Source organism: Nilaparvata lugens, chromosome 5 (assembly GCF_014356525.2).
Source record: "Nilaparvata lugens isolate BPH chromosome 5, ASM1435652v1, whole genome shotgun sequence".
Taxonomy (NCBI): Eukaryota; Metazoa; Arthropoda; class Insecta; order Hemiptera; family Delphacidae; genus Nilaparvata; species Nilaparvata lugens.
Genome location: NC_052508.1, coordinates 19,502,150 through 19,525,142, shown reverse-complemented (window position 1 = coordinate 19,525,142; position 22,993 = coordinate 19,502,150). Strand labels below are relative to the sequence as shown.

The 22,993-nt window shown below is 34.6% G+C and overlaps 2 protein-coding genes across 9 annotated transcripts in view; one reads left to right on the top strand and one right to left on the bottom strand.

Moving 5' to 3' along the window:
- The window catches only part of LOC111048125 (RNA-binding region-containing protein 3-like), a 64,376-nt gene that overhangs the window by 31,417 nt on the left and 9,966 nt on the right, over nucleotides 1-22,993 (top strand). For 3 of the 4 annotated variants that reach the window (XM_039427862.1, XM_022333984.2, XM_039427863.1), the window contains exons 3-5: nucleotides 32-843; nucleotides 1,433-1,586; nucleotides 7,103-7,629. In XM_039427862.1, the coding sequence (XP_039283796.1) occupies nucleotides 32-843; nucleotides 1,433-1,586; nucleotides 7,103-7,265 (1,129 nt within the window). In that variant the 3' untranslated portion in view covers nucleotides 7,266-7,629. Of the gene's footprint in view, nucleotides 1-31; nucleotides 844-1,432; nucleotides 1,587-7,102; nucleotides 7,630-22,993 lie in introns of those variants that run through there. The other variant, XR_005571262.1, reaches the window with a different exon arrangement.
- Nucleotides 14,540-22,993, bottom strand: part of LOC120351266 (sodium channel protein Nach-like) — a 34,170-nt gene continuing 25,716 nt past the window's right edge. For 2 of the 5 annotated variants that reach the window (XM_039427857.1, XM_039427858.1), the window contains 3 exons: nucleotides 18,086-18,290; nucleotides 16,045-16,151; nucleotides 14,540-14,972 (listed from right to left, as the gene is read on the bottom strand). In XM_039427857.1, the coding sequence (XP_039283791.1) occupies nucleotides 14,824-14,972; nucleotides 16,045-16,151; nucleotides 18,086-18,290 (461 nt within the window). In that variant the 3' untranslated portion in view covers nucleotides 14,540-14,823. The remainder of the gene's footprint in view (nucleotides 14,973-16,044; nucleotides 16,152-18,085; nucleotides 18,291-22,993) is intronic. The other 3 variants (XR_005571261.1, XM_039427861.1, XM_039427859.1) reach the window with 3 other exon arrangements.

The following is a 22,993-nucleotide window of genomic DNA, read 5'->3' as shown; positions in this document are numbered from 1 at the left end:
TTATTTTAATCAATTGTTTTATTTTTTGCAGCATTCAGACAGTGGATGATGAAAGTAAAACTCGAAGATACCATGAAACTTTCTTACATAAACTGAACAGCTGGTCGAATGGTCTCGATTTGAATGCTCCTCCTCCCGTACATCTCACCTATCAGTATCCTCCACCTTCGAAATCAGTTCTTTCCAACATCTGTAAAACATTAGCTGTTGTGCCAAAATTCTATACCCAAGTGTTACATCTTATGAATAGAATGAACTTACCATGTCCTTTCACAGAGTCTTTTTCAATTGAATCGAGTCTCGTAGTAGATAATACACCTGATGACCGCTCAGAAAATCAGTCTGCTAGCGAGATAGGTGAAAGTTTAACAGCGGCTTCGAATAAAGAAGATAATGAATCGGATGCTGAAAGTGAGGAATCAGAGATTGAAAGTGACGGAAGTTTAAAACAGAATGAGGTTTTTCCTCTGAAAAGAAAAACTCAGCAAAATAAAGGAATAAGTAAAGTAAAGAGGTTGAAACTTTTGAAACAACCTCAGTTGAGCGGTCCGTGTGTGAAGAATGTAATCCCGACTGAGGAGGTGTTTGAAAAGGTTTCCAGCAAAGACATTCAATCAAAGAAAATACAGATGAAAATCACTTCCGATCTGAGCTCAATTCAAGAGGCTGAAGAAACTCAAAAAGGTATTTGTACTGTTGAAGGATTCGAAAAGTTGCCAGCAAGATTGAGTGCGGCCAATGAGCAACAAAAGGAATCAATGGAAGAAAGAGATGAGGAGATGAGTAGCTCTGCTACTTGTATCACTGAACAACAGCTAGCAGCCAACAGGATATCAACTCGAGGTAAATACATCCTCTTATTTCTAATAATTTATTCCAGTTTGTAGTAATCCTTGTATGAGAGATGAATTGAAGACAAATTACATTGAGTTGAAAGTCATTTTCATATGAGAAACAAAGCAGGAAACATTAAATGCAGGTAGAATGCATTGAAAAATAACCTTTGAAAACAAATAACTTTCGTCAGTTCAGAATGAAAATCGAAAAAAAGTTATGTTGTAAGAATGGAGAATAGGTTTCATTCCAATTTGAAGACAATAAAAATAAGCGTGGTTAAAATGTTGGGAAATTCTCCTACAACATTCTGAATAAATAATGTATCTTAGTAATAATTTATCTTCGGAAAAATTTTCCTTCAATATGTTCGAAAATATTGTTCTCGGTAATAAGAATAAACTGTCCAATATTCAGATGCATGATGCTGGTCTCTTCATTCGATCAAAGAGTGGTATTGATGTAATAGTCGAACGATTCCAATGTTCCTGGTAATCTGCATAGAGTATGCCGAGATTCTCTCATTATTTGTATAAATTTTGATACATATAGTTTTGAAAGCAGGAACTCTTAATCGATTTCTCATCAATTTTCACAGATCAACGCATTCTTCCAGTGTTCAAAAACTACCAGACCGGACCACCTTCATGTCGTTTGTATATAAAAAATTTGGCTAAGCAAGTTCAGACAAAAGATCTCCACTTCATTTATAGAAGATATCTTCTACCTTCGGAAGATGAACAAGGGACAATGTGAGTATTACATTGATATAGTTGCTTATTTCTGGCTCAAAATTTAGTGAAATCACAAATTTTCTAATCAATGTTGTTTTGTGTAGAATATTTTTTGAACGTTTTTCAAACATCTTAATTCAAAATTCTCAGTTTATCTTGTTTTTGGGTGAAAATTAGAACCATAATTTTAGAAAAATGGATACATAACCTTATTGTTTTAGACTTTTATCCAAGTTATCAAATTTAGGAGCGACACAGTTTTGGGCACAGCCTGTTATCCTCTCCCAATCACATTGTATTTTATTATTTGTGTCTCTGTTAATGAATGAATCATTATTTCTAATAATTGTATTAATGAGGAAATTTTTATACCGTACTCAAAATACTACATCAGACAGCGATTCCAACTCAATTCTCAAGTAAAATGAATCAATACTTCTAATAACACCTCAAAGAAATACTTCACAATCTTATCAACGACATTAAATTTATAAGGGATTTTTATGTGTTTGGGCCGTCTAGAACCAACCTTTTTTGTATCCTGAATTCTTAAGCTGCGAACAGACTTACGCACTGCGCAATAAACGAAACGCGAGCAGTGCACAAAATGATCGAAGGTCGCGCGAGTTTGGTTCGCGCGCAACCAAGGTATACAGGGTGATTCATAATTATGGTAAAATATTTTAATACGTGATAGTAGAGGTAAAAATAAGAAAAAAAGTTTATATAAACATATATCCATAAACGCTTCATTAGCGAGCTATACATGGTGAAAGATTTCGCCCGTAATTCAGTTCCTCTGGTGAAATACACCGATGCTGAATTGTTTGGGGACTAGTTTTTGAAAAACTTATGCTGGATTCATATGGAAAAATATCTGAAAAATTGAATAAAACTAGTCTGGAAGCTGTAGTGTGAGTAGTTTTTGAGAAAAAAGTTGAAATATGCAAAAAATCTAAGTAGAAAAAACACATACTTCTACGTTTGATGCCCAATAACTTTCTTTAATGACCAGTGAACGAATAATTTTTCGCAATAAAAATTGTAGAGAATTTAATTCTGAAAAGAATGATGTAAGCTGTGTAAACTAAATTCTAATAAAAGTTGAATAAAATGTATTCTTATGTAGTATATTACACCACAAAAATTTGCTGTTTTATGAGGAGAGAACTAATAACTCATAAGTTGTAGCTGATTGCAAATAGAATATTCGGGTTTTTTATGAAAAGTTTTCTTCTTATATGAAAGTAGCATATCTAAATGACATTAAACTTATATCAAAAGACTAGTAGATTATACCATTAAGCCTGGGAGGAAGCTCGAACAGAAGTAGATGATCTCCTATGATTCCTGCCCAAATGTTTACTGAAAACTGATGTTGTGGAAGATTAGGATTGATGACATGAGGATTCTCAGCTGCCCAAATTTGTAGGTTGTGGACGTTAACGATAGCTGTTCTTGTAAAGTGTCCCTCGTCGGTAGATAAAACGGTTGTTAAAAAGTTTGGGTAAACAAGTTTTACTAAAAACCATAAGCAAATACCAGCACGGGGAATACAGTCTCGTGGCAATAAAGTATGAACTTTCTGGATGTGGTATGGATGTGATTGTTGCTATTTTAGTATCCTCCAAATAATAGATTGATTGACATAAAACTGCACTGACAATTATTCTCTTGTGCTCTTCTCTGGATGTTCATAAATTTCATTAAGAACTTGTTCTTTTAACTAAACAGTCATAGTAGATCGGGGCCTGCCTGCATAAATGTGCTCTTTGGATATCAAATAATCTGTTTCAGACAGACGTTGATGGATAGTGGCAAAAAACCTTGAACTTGGACATACTCGGTTAGGAAAGTTCTCTTGATACAAACGTCTTGCTTCAGTACTATTACAGTAGTGTCCCATTTCATACATTAAATGCATGTCAGCTAATTCGGAGTATGAATAATGTCTAAGATTACCTGCCATTTTTTAAAAAGTTAACACTTAACACAAAAGCAGAGTGGAATGGTTACAAATAACTGGTTAATAGATTAAACAAAAAACACAGCGCGGTTACAGTAGGCCTAACTTACAGTTTGTTTTGTTTTTTTTTGTTCAACAGTGAGATAAAATATTTCTGAAAATAATTTTCAGCTGATAATTTCTTTTAAATATTTTCTTATTTAAAACATAATAAATCAGCTATTTTGGAACAGCTGTTATTAAAATCCATGTTTTATTTGCAATCAGCTACAACCTATGAGTTATTAGTTCTCTCAACATAAAACAGCAAATTTTTTTGGTGTAATGTACTACATAAAGAATACATTTTATTCAACTTTTATTTAAATTTAGTTTACACAGCTTACATCATTCTTTTCAGAATTAAATTTTCTACAATTTTCATTGTGAAAAAATATTTGTTTACTGGTCATTAAAGAAAGTTATTGGGCATCAAACGTAGAAGTCTGTGTTTTTCTACTTGGATTTTTTGCATATTTCAACTTTTTTCTCAAAAACTACTCACACTACAGCTTCCAGACTAGTTTTATTCAATTTTTCAAATATTTTCCCATATGAATCCAGCATAAGTTTTTCAAAAACTAGTCCCCAAACAATTTAGCATCGGTGTATTTCACCAGAGGAACTGAATTATGGGCGAAATCTTTCACCCTGTAAAGCTTGCTAATGAAGCGTTTATGGATATATGTTTATATGAACTCTTTTTCTTATTTTCACCTCTACTATCACGTATTAAAATATTTTACCATAATTATGAATCACCCTGTATAAATACAGGTCATGACGACACTCGTGTTCCTTATGGAGATTATGTGGGGTCTTTATGGCGGTACATTTGAAATTCCAAATCTGCTTATAACAAAATCATGCATTATGCTTTTTAAAAACAATATTCTGGTTCGAATAATATGTAAATTCAGGTTTTCGGTTTTTTAATAATGAAATTTCAATAATAAATGGTTCAATAATTCATTTTTTTATTATTAAAAATTGTTCTTATTCTTGTAACTTGTTATGATTCATAAGGCATTGGGACAAAAGGCTAACCTCAAAAACAGTTTAAAATTCCCAATCAATTAAATCTAAAAATCAACAATTCAGTTCCTAGTTGGAATCTAAATATTATTATTCTGTCGGAAGAATTTATTTTACAATTCAAAGCCAAGCAATATTCCTTGAACAATATATAACAAAATAACACATAATGTTGTTCAATAATGATAACAGCTGATAAATTTGAAAATTGGTGAACTAGAACCCCTTAAAATGGTGATTTCGCAATGCATCACGGGATTGTGTCATGACCTGTATTTATTGACCTTGCGCGCAACGAACTTGTCAAGCTCCCGCTGACAACAATGGAGCACGTGGCAAGTTCGCGCTCTGATCTCGATCAACGTACTTGGCGAATCCTTGTTTGAGAAAATGGCGTTTTTCGCGTGGCGCGTAAGTCTATAAGCAGCTTTATGATAAGAAGAACTGTTATAGGTTGGAATTTTCTTGGTATTATAATATATTGGAATAATTTATTTTGAAAAACTAATGTAAGCCTGTATGATATATTCTACGAGTGTTGAAAGTAGTCAGGAAAATTGTCACGGTCTCACGAGTTGATCCTTGGTTCCACTGTATCAGGATACTACTATTGTATCATAGCATCAGCTATGAATAACATTAGTCTAATTATCTGAGTTTTCGCCAGCTATTAGAATCAACCAGCCAAAATCCGTAATTTTCTTTATAATAATAAGAATACAGCAGTTAGGCATGCGTGGTTGGCTTCCTACAACTTCCGCCCGAATCAAAACTTAGGTTTCCATTGCATAGTCAGATGTAATGCAATTTTTTATAAATATTTTATGATACATTAGCTCTTGTAGAGTAAGAAATTTAGTCCAGTCAACGAAATATTATAGAGGGAAAAGTTTGGAACACAATTTTCAACTCCGCAGCTCTTTTAAGGATGGTAAGAGTATTAACATATCAAAAATTCCTCACCCCTACCCCCTATGCTAAAGGGGTGGGGGTGGTTTGAAAGTACCATTTTTTCATTTTTCGCTTGTATCTCGGAAAATATGCATCTTATGAACATTCGTATACTGTACAAAATTTAAGCTCACAAAATTACCAACAAGTCTTGTTCTTTACATTTCTTCCATATCTCTCATAGTTTCTGATATCCGCTCTTGAAGGTGAGACATTTTTTGAAAAAACACTTCTGCCTCCAATTTTCTCATCTTTTCGGCCTTATAATTTTTGAACGACAGATGAAAAAAATCCGTGCTGATTATGACCTAATATAGCATCAAATTATCTTCAATTTGATGTATATTTTCACTATTATACGGATTTCCCTACGACTGATGCAGCAGTTTTAGTGTTGAGAGTGAAATTTTCTGTTCAGCAACAATAGATCAATTGACAATGACATTTGGAGGGAATGTTTGGAACACAATTTTCGACTTTGCATCTAGTTTGGAGGTGAGCATATCAAAAATACCAACCCCTTCATCATGTGCTGAAGGGATGAGGGTGGTTTGAAAGTTGCATTTTCCACTTATTACTTACATGCTCATATCTTGGAAAAATTATGTTTTATTGACATAATCAACTGCATGAAAATGAAGCTTAATAAATTTCCTACAAGTTTTGTTCGGTAGAGTTTCTCGATAAATCTGATACTTTTCGAGATATTTATGTTCTAAAGTGATTCATTTTCGAAAACCCAGTTTTTCATCTATTTTTTCGCTCTTTCAAGTCTTATAACTTTTCAACAATTGATGAAACAAGAAAGTGCTAATTACGAGATTGTAGAACATTAAATTATCTTCCATTTCATGTATAATTGGACTATTTCAGGCGTTCCCATACGACTGTAGCAGCAGTTTTAGTTTTGAATGTCTTTGTTTGGTAGGAAGTTTAGAAACAACCCCTATGTTTAGTTCCGCAGACGTTCCAATAGGTACTTAATATGAATGTTCATACTGAAGCACACTGCCAATTTATTACTGAAACGTGTTGAGTTGGATTTTTATAAGGTTTTTTCTTCGAGATAAGATCATATTACGACGGTGTAAAACGAGTCCAAATATGTAGTGTCACTATTTAGTGCCGTACGAGATCTAGATCGATCTAGCGTTCTAGGTAGTCCCACTACATATGACTGTGCTATCTTAGAAACACACGAGGAGTTATTTTCAAGACAAGAAGGCGGATGACTCGTCTGCCTCTTGATTAGACGCTTGTATGTATACTCGGGGCGTCTCATTGAGCGTCTGCCGATCCGTCCATTGTTGTGTCGAGTCCGCCAGCGCGAAGAGCAGACCAAAACCTTGCTACGACTCGGGAGATGAGTCGTCTGCCGTCAGAGCAAAACACGCTTCGTGTGTTTCTAGCCCAATTGGGTCCTTAGACTTTTCAACCGTTTTATGATTCTTGTAACGTAATATTCGTTACATTTTTACAACATTTTCATTTTAAAATTTCGTAACATTTTTACAAAAGTTTAGAGTCTCTGCTCCTGTTACAGGTTCGATATAAGGCTGATGCAAGAAGGCAGAATGAAAGGACAGGCGTTTGTAACATTGCAGAGTGTCGAGATTGCTCAGAGGGCACTGAAAGAAACAAATGGATTCATTCTCAAAGATAAACCAATGGTTGTTCAGTTTGCAAGATCGGCAACAGTCAAGTGAATGCATCGCAGAACGAATGGATTAAGTACCTGCATCAATTTGCGACAACCCTGACATTACTCTGAGTTAACTGAATAGGAAAACTTCACGTGCGGATCTTATCTAAAGAAGCCCTCAAGTTTATTTCTCTTGTGAAGTATTTCCTGAATCATAATTTATTGAAGGTAGGAATAAATATTTCATTAATAAGATCTAATGTTATTTATTTAGGAAAATGCTTTCCATTTATCAAGCTCTCAAATTCAATTCGCAACTTCTTTTTGTCCAAGTTTTTACTGTTAGTGTGCAATGTAAGTTAATAAAATTAGAACTGTTAATTGAAAATTCAAACAGTCTCCAAATAAAAATACGAGTAGATTCAGCACGTGATTGATTTTTCCCTCTAACTGGCCCATTCTGAAGAAATTATTCCATTCACTAGTTGGAACCAAAAAGATTCAATATCACTATCAACTTCAGTTGTTTGAATTATGACTCCAATTGCAACAGTTTCAAGCTGCTATTTTAAATTATGAAAATTACAACCGTTTGACTCTAATTGCAACAGTTTCTAATCACGGTACTCGTAGTACTGCAGCTTCATTCAAGTGCGATCATTTTTCACTTCAATAAGCTCACTCAGTTATATCATAGGCTCTCTGAAGGATATACAACTCTTTATGACAACACTTTCTAGACTCTACGAATCTAATGTACCTAGAATACATGTATTCGTGGTACATTGCATGAATCCAAGTATTAGTTATATACTACTGTGAACAGTAGGCCTCGCGCAGTTAAAAACCCCAGCCTCCTCTAATACTGTCCATCAGAGTGAATTATGTTCTGTCCTGACGTGTCGGTGTGGGCGAGATATTTATTTATCTATTTATTTATTTGTTTGATACAAAGACATAGAAAGGCTCAGACAGACTCCAGTTCGAGCTTTAATGACATATTTGATGGTATAATAATAATTTCTCTGATTGCCAATGAATTGCAGCCAGAGGAGTTTATTGAAAAACATATACATAATTGTTATATTATACATACAAAATTTCTAATACTAAACTTAGTTCTAACTATGATACCCCACTATAATAATATGTGTCGGGGTGATCAAACTTTAAATTATAACTTTTCGGGGTATAACTTTTCAATTAAAAAGGAAATCAAAAGAAAATAATATCGCACTTCATTAAATAGCCTATTCACAACGATTCAGTGGCCTATAACTAATTATAACTAATAAAATTAGACGAGAACGATATTTGAGTTAGATTCAGGAAAGTTAGTGAAGGGGGTATGAAAAAGATGTATATACAAAGAAAGAAGAAACAATTGAAAAAATCTGGTGTGGTACACTCACACAACTTTCCTTGCTCATATTTGAAACTACGATCAGACTTCTGTATATGGTGTATATATAATTGTTTTCAAAGTACTTTTTCTTTGTGTGAATGTGAAATTCGATGATTTTTTTAGTCGTCATTTTTTTAAAGTCGTCAAAACAGCTGTTCTACAGATGAAATATCTCGACTATGTGTTCTTTTTATGAACTGCGCTACCTACCTACCTCATGCACGAGAAGGAGGTTACTAAGTCCATTTCCCAAGGATGGGGTGGACCCCCCATTGGTTTCCCAGAAAGGAAACTCATGCCAGTTGATAGAGCTGATAAATAACTATACAGGGTATGAATTTGAAAAAAATCGGTCAAGTTATTTTTGAGAAATCGTGAAAAACATGGTTTTTTAGTAATTATCCGCCATTTTTCTCAAGAATATTACGGAGCTCCAGCAATTTTCCAAGGAAAAAACTCATGTCATTTGATAGGGCTTATGAATAGCTATCCATGGTATAAATTTAAAGAAAATCGTTAAAGCCATTTTCGAGAAAACCGTGAAAACCCTGGTTTTTTGGTCATTATCCGCCATTTTTCTCAAGAATATTACGGAGCGCATGGAATTTTCCCAGAAATGAGACTCATGCCAGTTGATAGTGCTTATGAATATCTATCCATGGTATGAATTTGAAGAAAATCGTTAGAGCCGTTTTCGAGAAAACGGTGAAAAACATGGATTTTTAGTCATTATCCGCCATTTTTCTCAAGAATATTACGGAGCTCCTGAAATTTTCCCAGAAATGAGACTTATGCCAGATGATAGGGCTTATAAATAGCTATCCATGGTATAAATTTGAAGAAAATCGTTGGAGCCGTTTTCGAGAAAACCGTGAAAAACATGGTTTTTTAGTCATTTTCCGCCATTTTTCTCAAGAATATTACGGAGCTCCTGAAATTTTCCCAGAAATGAGACTTATGCCAGTTGATAGGGCTTATAAATAGCTATCCATGATATAAATTTGAAGAAAATCGTTAGAGCCATTTTCGAGAAAAACGTGAAAAACATGGTTTTTTAGTAATTATCCGCCATTTTTTCCGCCATCTTGAATTGAATTTTATTGAATTTCTTATTGTCGGGTCCTCATGGTATAGGGACCTTAAGTTTAAAATTTCAAGTCGATCGGTTAATTAGGAATGGAGTTATCGTGTTCACAGACATACACACACACACACATACACACACACACACACACACATACACACATACACACACACAGACCAATACCCAAAAATCATGTTTTTGGACTCAGGGGACCTTGAAACGTATAGAAAACTTGAAATTGGGGTACCTTAATTTTTTTTGGAAAGCAATACTTTCCTTACCTATGGTAGTAGGGCAAGGAAAGTAAAAAGAAAGAGTTAGTAGAGCTCAAAAATAATAATTTAATCATCAATTGAGCAGCATAATTTTTCAAAGGATTTTTCGAATGTATAGTAGCGGTCATAGAAGTGATCAAGGCATGGGTTTAGTCTATTGTTCTATTTAGGTAGGAATTGAAATGGTGAGCGGTTCTGTATTTGAAATAGCATATCAAGTCTTGGTCTATTGCATGGAACATGGAAATTTTACAAATTGATGAAATCTGACTTCAATATATTATTATTTAGACTTTTATATAATAACATTAATGCTCTAATGGATCTTCTGGTTTTTAATTTTTTGACTTTAAATGTTGACCTCGAAGTTTAAGTGGAAAAAGCTATTGGACAAAATGTCACATACTTTTTGAATTATAATTTTTGAAATAAAGATACCTCAATAACTTATTTTGAATAAACTCCAAATCATTAACGGCAGTGATTGACGGCGTATGGGTGTGTAAACAACTAATGGCTATTTGGTTTGATGTAACGACAATAATTTTTGTAAACAACTATGCTACTATCATCGAAAGCTTACCGAGTTGAAAGCAGAGAATATAATATAAATGCTACTTCGAGTTATCAATTGCATGCCTCATTGCTTGCAATTACTAGTCCATACGACAGCTGATTTATGATGAATAAATCACACTATAGTCTAATTTTTACGGTAATATTGGCGTTTGAAGTAGACTCCTTTTCCTTTCTTATTACCCTTAAAATGCAAAATTTCAAAAAACCTTATGTATACGTCGACGCGAAATTAAAAAAGGAACATACCTGTCAAACTTCATGAAAATCTATTGCTGCGTTTCGCCGTAAATGCGGAACAAAAAACATATAAACATAAAGAGAAATACAAAACCATCGACTTGAATCTTAGACCTCACTTCACTCGGTCAACAAGTGTTGCCGACATTGAATTGAATTGAAGCTGCATTCCACTGCACACTTGGTAAATGTTAATGTTTTGAAGGGACGGATTCAAAGATCCAAAGGTTCAAAGAACCTCATACGTCAACCGAAGCTTATTGTGTGTCCCAAGTATGTTGGTTAGGCAAACCAATTCCTGTGTCCTTTACAAGGTCCAGGAGTTTTTTCCCTATACTAACATCCCATTCCTCACCTGGTTGCTTGCAGCCAAACACAGCCCTTCTTCTAGCCCCAAGTCTTCCGCAATCCAGTATGATATGCTTGGCAGTCTCTTCAGACTTTAGTTTTTTATTATTATTCTCAATAAGCTCAATACAAGAAATTGTAAAATACATGCATATAAAAAAACAAATAAACAAGTTTATAATATACATAACTGCATAGTAACGAATCAAACCAAATTTAATATTACTTATTGAGAAAAATACAATCCAGCACGTAAGATGCAACTTACGGACCGCTGGAGGGAGTCTAACACACTATTTTACTAAAGCAATAGAATGGACTAAAAAAAAGAAAAAAGAGAGATAAAAAAACATTTATGGGCTGTAATCAAAATAGGATATTAGTATTTAATTATTAAAGAGATGATGCTAATTAGAGAAAGCAAAAGAAAATCATTAAAAATAGAGATTCAAATTGTGTGAAAAGATTAATTTATTGATTTATGTTCCAAAAAAAAACGGTAAGAAGAGCAGGGAAAATACAAAAAAAAAAAAAATAAGAGGAGAAAAAATGAAAAGAAAAGCAAGATAACAGAATGCAAAGTTAACAGAATGGAAAGAAAAATAGACGGATTAAACAATAATTATGAACAAAAACTCTAGAGCTTCGGGAGTGAGTGACAAAAGCCAAATTTTAATTAATCTCTTAATCTTATTTCCACAATCACATGCAGCAATGGCATTCTTGACCTCAAGCGGCAAAGCATTATAAAATCTAGGTGCCAGGAAAATGAACGTTTTACGAAAAAGAGTGCAATTGGGTTTAGGACATCTGACTTGGGAAGCCGCAGTCCGCCTGGTCTGTCGAAGAGCGGTAACAGGCTGACAGTAATCAATTGTCATACCTCTATTTCCACTTATATTGAAGAACAATGACAAAACCTTGAATACATATAGGAACCTAACAGGCAAAATTCTAAGATGACAGAACAGTGGAAATGTATGATCATCAAACCTACTGCCCGTTATCAATCTTATAAAAGCTTTTTGAAGTTTAATAATTGGATCCTGGTTAGCGTAATAGGAGCTTCCCCAACATGTGATTCCATATTCAATTTTGGAATGTACAAATGAAAAATAAAGTTCCTTCATTACATTAAAATCGCACAAATATTTAATGCGATGGAAAATCATCAAATAGAACCTTAAAGACTTCTTTAGAGTTTCAATTTGTTGCCTTCAATTCAGATTTTCATGCAGTGAAAGACCCAAATATTTGATAGTCTTTGCTGGACTGATACTGGGACAGTCACAGCTAGAATAGGAACAAACCGGAGAGTGAAAGCGCAGTGGAGCAGGCAAGTCAGCACTTCCAGAGAGACTGAACATCATATAATTAGTTTTGGCTACATTAATTTTAAGTTTGTTACATGTAAACCATAGAGATATTTTGTTCAAGTCAGACTGCATTTTCTGATGTAAATCTTGATGGTTATTACTTTTATATTGATTCTTTATTCTTTATTGATTGATATAATAAGTATACATCATATAAATGATAGGGAGAGGAAAAATAAGGTAACCTTGTGCTATTCCTCTCCCCAATTCAGATATGGTTACACATAGTCCGAAATAGGTTGTCTTGTAGCTCTTCACTTCACAAAATTTTCAGACCACTAATATGTTCACAAAGTAAATTTTTCAAATTTAGATGCTTCAAAACAAAAAATAGAACAGATATTTCACAATATTATCACTTGAATAGAGAAGATTAATATATTAAAGAAATAATTTTGAAAAAGAACAGAAAAAACAAACTTAATTCTAGAAGCATAGCTGATATATGAAAGAGCAGTGTCGTCCGCAAAAGCAGTTATCCGTCCATTCAATTCACCATTATACAAATCATTTACAAAAATTAAGAAGAGAATAGGGCCAAGAACCGAACCTTGCGGCACACCACAAGTTATGGGTAATACTTCACTTGCAACGTTTCTGATCCTTACATACTGTTTCCTACCCTGTAGGAAGGACTTAAACCAATCTAGTGGAATTCCCCTTACACCAGTACTCTCCAGCTTGCGGAACAGCAGACTATGATTAACTGTATCGAATGCTTTACTAATATCCAGGAAGATTCCCGCTGTTTTGCCACTACAGCCACTGTTTAATCCTGAATAGACAATTTCCAAAAGATGCTGTAAGGCAATTTCTGTACAAAGATTTTCCCTGAAACCGAACTGGCAGGCCGAAAAAAAGTTGCAGCTATTGAGGAATGAAAGTAATCTAGTCTTTATTATTGTCTTTTACTGGCAAAAGTGTTTTTATTGTTTTTCATTTTTCTCGGGGGTTATGGTTTTGAATGAATAACTGTGAAGAGTAAAATAGAAGTTTGGCCTCTTTCACCCATACTTTTATTTTATCTTTCATATTTACGAATTTTCTTTTGAGGATCAAATTGTTTGGATCATTTTTATGCATCTTATGCAATTTGTCTCTTACATAAATTAGACTGATTACAGTAGACTGATTACAAAGCCTACACATCTGACTTTCATTTCTGAGTCCAATCGTGTGGAGATGTTTCCTGAAGTGGCCATGTTCAATTATCAGAGCAATCAACTGCTTGACCTGACCTCTACCCAGACTCATCAGCAAGCTGGTGAAGCAAGGGCTTGCGTCTGCCAGCAGCCTTTTTCCAAGTGCTTGACCAGGGTGACCTTGCCATTGCTGGTGGTGTAAGTCCCTGGAACATTCACTTATTGTATGAAGGCAGTTATTTTGCTTATGCCACAGCTTGGCTCTGGACCAAAGAATGACATACTGAAACCCCGCTTAGCAAGCTCATCTGCACGCTTGTTACTTCCTATGCCTAAAAGATGGCGTTATCTCTGCCAGAAAGATGGTACACTGTTGTCCCAAACTTGATGTGTTCTGGGTGAATCACTAAACACCCCGTAACCAGATTTCCTTCCAATTAGAGAACCGTCCGTGTACCAGACAAGGCTGCCTCTTTTGAGATAGGGTCCTTCCTTACACTTCCACTCCTCTCTAGAGCATAATTTAAAACAGAAAGGTTCAGTGAAAACCAACTACGTACTCATGACATCTGACGTCATTTCAAGCACAGGGCTGTCAGCAACAGTTTTCGTGATTGTGCAGTGGCCTGTTCCGGACAGGCCTTCTCTCCATTGGTAAGGCCTCGCGGTTGGGAATCGCTGGGTTAATTGATAATCAATTTAGAATTTGAAGCCTTGAAGGTACAATTTATTTTCATAATCAACACAACTAGTACAACAATTATTGAAGTGCTATTCATAAAAACTTGAAGAATAGAGAAATCAAAATCCTAAAACCATAGAAAAATGTTTCAGTACTCTTTCACATTTTGGAATAGGAAACCTATTGTTTCCATCGTAGGCCTAATGGTGCATAAAAATGAATCAAACCGTGTTCTATAATTCTACGGATTAATTAATTGTGTAAAGGAGTGTACCACACCAAAAGGAACTCAAATCTATCCATATAGTATTTCATAGAGTGTCCAATCACAACGTAATACAAGAAAATTGGTATGAATATTTGAACGTTGATTAAGCTTTGCTGTCATTTAATTAGTTTTACTTGAGTGCGATTCCTTTGGTTAAAGAGTTGAATCTTCTTTAATAACTAGCAGAAAGGTTCTGCATATTGCCTTACAGTTTTTTCTAAGCGAGTTATTGTACTGCAATTGTTTCCACTTCTCTTGCGTTCTCTATTTTGATGATAAAGTACTTCAATGCCAGTTGTATTAGAAAATGTACTATTTCTATCAAACAAATTATGCTCCATCCCATAGTGAATGATGCTATTGTACCGATAAAGCCTGAAAACAACGTTAAGTATTCGATTATTTTGAATGATAGTTGTCTTTGAAACACAATCATGACGACAGCAATTAGCAAGTTTTTATAAAGGATGTTTGTTAATGACATTTTGAAACTATAACACCTATTATCAGTAGGTAGTAGCATTTAGACATACTTGATATTGGATTATTCAGCACATTTATTGTGGAAGATTAACTGGATATCAACGCTTAAATTAATTGGTGTTTATGATTAAAATAATATTCTAGTTTCCAAAACTACTGATTCAGTAATTTTGGTAACTTTTCAATGTTTTAATTACGACATAGCAGTCTGATTTTCAGGATTAAAAGCTATTAACTTCTACTCACATTTGTGGAGCGCTTTCGAACGCCATAACCATTCCCAATACTAGTTGACACTTCTGTTGCGGTATTTACAGTTAGTTAGCAGCGTCGGTAGTAGGAGTGGCGGGATTATTTGAATGGTTGTTGACGCCGGTGATAGCGGATGTATTTGAATATCCAGGTTATGGGAGTAGGAGGTTGAAGAGGTTGTGGGATTTTAAATTTGTCCGTTCATTAAGGATGTTTTGAGTTCTGTTTTGGTGTGTTTTTATATTTCAAATTCTTCCAGGGTATTCAGTTCGAGTCCTTTGTTTTTAATATGTGATATTTTTAATATTGTGATAATATAAATATATATTTAAATATATTACATTTATTAAAAACACCCCCGTCGCCAACAACTATTCAAATAGCAAATATTCTACTACCCACGCTGCCAACTTACTGTAAATACCACAACAGAAGTGTCAACCTGTGTTGAAAATGGACATGGCGTCCGAAAGTGCTCTAAAAAAATCAGACTGGTATGTCGTAATTTAAGTATTGAAAAGTGATCAATAACAAGCAGTTCGTAATGGAAAGTGAAATTTGAATTTCGAAAACTTGTGTTTCAATACGTTTCAAAAACTTTTGATTCAGTATAAATAGTTTTTCAACCCTAATATGTAAGAGAACAGAAATGCCTTTCCCAATAACCTTGTACAGAACTTGAGAAATACCGCACATTCTTCAAATAACTCACCCAATAGCTCAGTAACATCATACTTGATATCTGTGATTATTTTCGTTAACATGTTTCCTTGACTATATACATATACATCACAGAAATATTCCATTGTCTTATACTTCCTGTTAACAGAAATGCAATGCAATAAATACACCATAGCCACTATAAATTGCTCAGAAGAATTTCTAGTGAGCTATGAAAACACAAATATGTGAATAATAATTTATGTTTCAATGTTATAGAAATAATACAATATCATTATTAGATCACTAATGTACAGAGGGAAATGTACAGAGGAGCCATCACACACGTGAGAACCAGTGTGGGAAGAACTGATGAGCTCCAAGTGCAAGTCGGTCTGCACCAGGGCTCCACACTCAGTCCATACTTGTTTGACCTAATTATTGATGTCATAGGATCTGAGGCTAAGAGGCCGGCGCCATAGTGCATGCTATTTGCAGATGACATTGTGCTCTGTGAAGAGACTAGAAACCAGTTTGAAGGGAGATTGGAGGGCTGGAGAAAAGCGCTTGAGGAAAGAGGCATGAGAATAAGCCGGACAAAGACAGAGTACATGGCATTGGGGAACGATGACGAACTGACCGTGGAACTAGATGGAAGCCAACTCAAATCATCTGTGAGCTTCAAGCTCCTGGGTTCAAGTTTGCAAAGGGACGGTGGGCTGGATGCAGAAATACAGCATAGACTGAATTGCGGATAGTTCAACTGGAGAAGAATGAGTGGTGTGCTCTGTGATAAGAGAGTGAACTGTAAGATGAAGGGTAAGGTGTACAGATCGGTAGTGAGTCCAGCTATGTTGTATGGCGCGGAAGCCTGGCCAGTTTCAAAGAGGCAAGAGAAGAAAATGGAAGTGGCTGAGATAAGAATGCTAAGATGGATGTTTGGGGTCACAAGAAGGGATAGGATTCGTAATGAGGTGATTAGAGGTACAGTTGGGGAGGAAGATGCAGGTGGCCAGGATGAGGTGGTTTGGACATGTGCAGAGACGTGAGGAGAATTATATGGGACAGAGGGTGCAGGATTTGGATCTGTGTGGCAGGAGGAGGCGGGGAAGGCCAGGGATGATGTGGAGAGACAGCGTGGAGGCTGATCTGCAGGAAAGGGGTTGGAGACACGCGGAGAAGATGGACAGGATTTTGTGGAGGAGACGGCTGAAGGAGGGAAATGCCGACCCCATATGATTGGGATATGGCGTAGCCAAAGAAGAAGATTATTAGCTCATTTCAGATTCATTTTTTGTAGTATATTTTTTTTTATTATAATTAAAATATTTTATCAATTATTTAATTCAATCATTGATTCCTTTCAAAAGTTACTTGTCAAATATCCAGGTGCCTTGGAATATACTCTGACTTCTAGAATTGAATAACTTCTCTGAAACTACGTTTCGCATAATACATATATTTATAATACGAGATATCATTATATATATATATATATATATATCATTGTGAGATGTATATATATACATCATTACGAAATATCATTGTGTATATCATATATCACAATATATTTTGTATCATGATAATTTAGTATGATTTTAATGAATCAGATTCAATGATTATATGATTCATATAGTGGGGTTCGTCAAATTGCATACACTCTTTCACAGTGAATATCTTGGGATATTCATATATTGAGACCAAATATAAAAACAATAAAATCTGTATTTTTTAACGTTTATTATCAATTAATTGTAGTTCTCCATTCTTATTGATGATAATACTTGAAAATGTATTGTAATAGTGATTCAGCCTACTATCAAGAACTTTTATATTTTATACTGAACTGTATGTAAAATATTCCAATTCATCAAATTCATAATTTTCAAATATGGAATTCTAATCTAGTTATAATCTCTTTTTATTCTTGATTAATTCATACAGTAAGTATATCATCAAAATGATAGGGAGAGAAAAAATAAGGTAAACTTGTGCTATTTCTTTCCCAAATTTAGATAATTCAATAGATTCGTGAAATATTAAATTTCCAGATAAATTAATGCTCATTGTATAGATAAAAACAATTGTCTTACTCTTTAGCTATGTCCAGGCTAATGTTGGTTTTCAAGTCCTTAGCCAAGATGTCCATGTTTATGGGACTGGAAGAAACAGCTACGTCGAACGAGTGATGAATGCTGCATGATGGGTGACAGCCGCAGGGCCGTGCATTCTCTATTTCAAGCTTGTTATCTGTGTACAGAGTCAGATTTGTGCCTGAAGAAATGTAGTTAATAGCACCTGCAGCAAAAATCACACAAAAAAGCTACACTGAATTCAAGTTCTCTAAAGTTTTTACATGTCAAACAATTCCACTTAATTTAATATCAACGTAAAGGAATAATGTGAATTAGTTTGTGTTTTATTTCTGGTTCAAAATTTTTCTTAATAACTCAATATTTTCAAGTTCTGAGAGTTTATTGAATGTAATCATTCTATTATATTCGGATTTAATCAAATCAAATTCAAAATTTGTAGTTTATTTACTTCTGGACTGAAAAGTGGACTCAAATCAAATCAAAGTGGATAGCATAACCTATAATTTTCATTCATTCATAACTCTCGGAAAACCAACCTACTGGCCCTCAGATATGCAAAAAATTCCAGACCCAATAGATTTCTTCTTAATTAAAAATGTGAGTTTCAACTACTTGAGTATTGAGGAAAGTTTCGACCTTGATTCTGACCATTCTCCAATTCTTCTACAGCTGAGTGAGACTATAATACAAAAACAAAATGAATGGCCAGGGCTTGTTAATACCCGTACAGACTGGGAAGGATTTCAACAGATGCTGGAAGAAAAAATAATCCTCGATGTACCATTGAGAAGCATGGAACAGCTTGATGGAGAACTGGAAAAATTTGTCATTGACGTGCAACAGGCAGCCTGGTGGAACACCCCACAACTAAGAAGAAGAACTGTAGGAAATAGCTACCCAACAGAAGTGAGGGAAATGATAGCTGAAAAAAGGAGAGCTAGGAAAAATGGCAACAAACAAGAACTTCACAAGATAAAAGGCAACTTAATCATTTAACTCAACAGCTCAGAAGAGAAATCCAACGAATCAAGAATGAATCAATGAATCATTATCTGAGAAATCTAACAGGAGATGAAAGCACCGACTACTCTCTCTGGAAGGCAGTCAGGAAATTGAAAAGACCCATTAAGCATGCTCCACCAATTAGGAAACAGGATGGCTCATGGGCTAGAAGCAATACAGAAAAAGTTCAAGCATTTGCTGATCATCTGGTAAACACATTCCAACCACACAATCATGATGAGCTAGAAATTGAAGAGGATTTTATTCAGGAGAGTGAAGAGTTTAGACATGTTACACTGGATGAAGTAGAGAAAGAAATAAAAACATTAAATACAAAAAAGCACCAGGATTTGATTTAATAACAGGAGTAGTATTGAAGAATTTACCAAGGAAAGCTATAGTGAAAATAACTAATATTATAAATGCCGTTTTTAGACTCAAATATGTTCCTTGCATGTGGAAGGTAGCTGAGGTGGTAATGACCCCAAAACCTGGAAAAGAGCCTCACAACATCTCATCATACCGGCCAATATCTTTGCTTCCAGTAATGTCAAAACTTTTTGAAAGAATATTGTTGAAAAGGCTGACTCCAATTATTGAAAGGAAAAAATTGATACCAGATCATCAATTTGGCTTCAGGAAAAAACATTCAACAATTGATCAGGTGCAGAGGATTGTAAATATAATAGAAAGGTCGTTAGAAGAGAAAAAAGTTTGTTCTGTAGCATTTCTGGATGTGAGTCAAGCTTTTGACTCACATGAGTCTGGCATGAAGGACTAATCAATAAGTTGAAAAAGTTACTTCCAAAGCAATTCACAGACATCTTACATTCATATTTAACTGAACGATACTTCAGAGTGAACCATGAAGATGCTTATTCTGGACTAGGAGAAATAAAAGCAGGAGTACCACAAGGGAGTGTTTTGGGGCCGATTCTCTATCTTCTGTTTACAAGTGATCTACCATGTCTCGAGAATTATACAATAGCAACATTTGCCGACGACACAGCAATATTAGCTATAGATGACAAGATTGAAAGTGTCACAGCAAAACTTCAAAGATCTCTCGGAAAAATGAAGACTGGACAACAAAATGGAAGATTAAACTCAATGTCAGACCCTATATGGTGAAGTGAACTATCTATTGAAATCGAATTTATCTTATTACGGATTAGTTTTGTCTCACATCAAATGATTAATTTATGTTGTATATATTATTATCAATATTCCGACTTACAATCGGCAATATATGACTCAAAAATCAGGCTAACTGATACTGTTTATGCTTTCTGTACTATGAGCATTTGTTCTGTCTTCTGAAATCAGGTTATAAGGAATATTTAAACTTATTGGATAAGATGTATGAATATTAAAAAAAAAAAACTTAAGGTATTGATTTTTCAGTAGAGGTACTTATGTGAACGATTCATATGTTTAATGATTCTTTCTTACTGATAGTAGTATGGCATTATGGAAGAAGTTTGTAATTATATTTTAGCCATCATGATTAGATATTAAATATTTCAAAAACAAATTTTTTGTACTCCTTATATTGTCGTATAGTTCATTGGGAAAAGTAATTATCAATAGTTTTCTTAAACGTTATAACTGGATTATTAACTTTAATGTAAAAGTAGAGTGTATAATTAGACTACGCTACAATTCAAAGGGTTAAAGTCCGAATGTACTAGAGATAATCATTCACACTAATGTAATAATTGAATTGTTCCTTTTAGAAAGATAAGTATTATGTTTAAGATTTAGAAATATTCTTGGCTGTTTTATTTCACAGCGGGGGGCGATGTCAGGATACACCACCGTCAAAGTCAGACACATCCATCCTAGCACTGAAAATCAGTCTTGTTTTGGCGGTGGCCACTTTTGTCGTTCTTGTGCTGAAAAAGAAGTGTCTTGTTTTGACGGGGCGAGTCCGTGACTAATTTCTCTACCTGGAAAACAGTCTCTGGTTGTCGCTATCAGCTTTTGACGCTTCTGTCAGATAAGCTGGCAGAATAGCTTGGAAGTAAACTGGTTTCAATTTTGGAACAGACTGTACTTTCTTTGAAATATTCTTTTTAGAACTTAGTGTGACTAGAAGTGTGTGTGTGTGACCACCATTGGACAATACTCCTGCGTGACATTGTCTCTCATCTCAACCTTATTTAGTTCTATTGCTTCCTCTCTCATTCTCTCACTCCCACTCACTCTCTCTCACCCTCGATCACCCTCTCTCTATCACTCCTGCGCCTTTCTCTCTCACTCTCTCTCTGTCTAACACTCACACACACACACACTCTCTCTCTCTGTCTAACACACTCTCTCTCTCTGTCTAACACACTCTCTCTCTCTCTCTCTTTCTCTCTCTCTCTTACCCGGTTGTGTGCTAATGCTCTCCTTTCTTCAAAACCCCTTAGGGTTTTGTTATTATTTCATACAATGCTTCAGAAATAATTATCTACAACCTATCTTGAATTTGACTTTCCCATGCCTAGATTTTTAAATCTCTTTGTGTCAATAATATTCATTACTATCAACTCTTGCTTGTAATATTGTGAATTCCCCCATTCCACCGAGTAGGATTGTATAATATAGTTGATGTAGCATCGTACTGGAGGGTTGATGGTTGAATTTGAGAGAGGGCCGGCCGTGCAAAAAAAACTAAAACTGCAATTCAATTAAATCCTCACTTCTTCACTTTCTCACTATAGGCCTATATCCCTCAGAACCACACTCTCTTGTGAAATACACAATCCCCTACACTGAAATAATTTGACTCCTTCAAGTTATGTGCTCCCAACTTGATAATACCGCCCGTTGTTCTCTCAATAATATTTGTTGAACGAGCGTTAGCAAGTTCTTACTTTTTACTCAAGTTCAAAGTTGTTGCCAGTCTGTGGGTTTGCTTGTTTGTTTGAATGCACTACAATAACTTTAGAAAGAGTTGATCGATCAGCTTCAAATTTTGAACACGCACTCTTCGAACCTTTTTACAGGTCAAGTTCGTTGAACAACAAAATATTTTACTCACTTCTTCATCCTTTTTCAGGATATAAAAGTAACATTGAAAGTACTGCATGAGACAAAATAACTTGCTCCTGTGTGTCTGCCTGACTATTATCCTTCAGTAGCATACGCGTAATATTAATGATACAAATTGTGATGGCAGTTGCTATGTCGTTGGTATTATTGATTTAACAAAATTTGAATTCTGATTCTGAATCATTTACCCATACGGAGAAACCTATGAGGTCCTATGGATTCACGTAGGCCTACAGCGTAATATTAATAGGAAAACAGCTTAATGTTCCTTTTCCAAAGATAATATAACAGTGGGCTCCACTGGGATTCTTATTCAAATTGAAAAAAAATTCTGTAGGTAGCTTCAAAATAATTTTTGTCTGCGATCTTCGTTCCGCCACATTGAATCAAAAATTTTCTATGGGAAGGTTTTAATACAAGATTCAAATAATAAAGAATTTCAAGAGACAATGAATGGTGGAAATCGCTCATAAATATATCAAACCGTTTCAAAGATATTCACATTTTAGTGTTGAAGTTTTTGTATATCTGTGATACAGAAATATTGCTCGCCTAGAACAGGATAGATTATTCATCACATATTCTTATCATTATCGTTCCCTAGCAACCTATTTTAAGCGTTTATATAGTAGCTGCTGAGAGAGATTTATGTGATAGATATACCTGAATAATACTATTAAATACTATATTCGACTAAACAACGAGTGACCCAAATGAAGCGATTCAAATATAAAAAAAAAGAAAAATGGGAATGCGAAAAATATTATAATATTTGGAACTCCATAACTTATCATTTAATTAAGAGACATGTATGGGATTAATAATTTATTGAAAAACACTAATAATTTAGCAATATTGCACTAA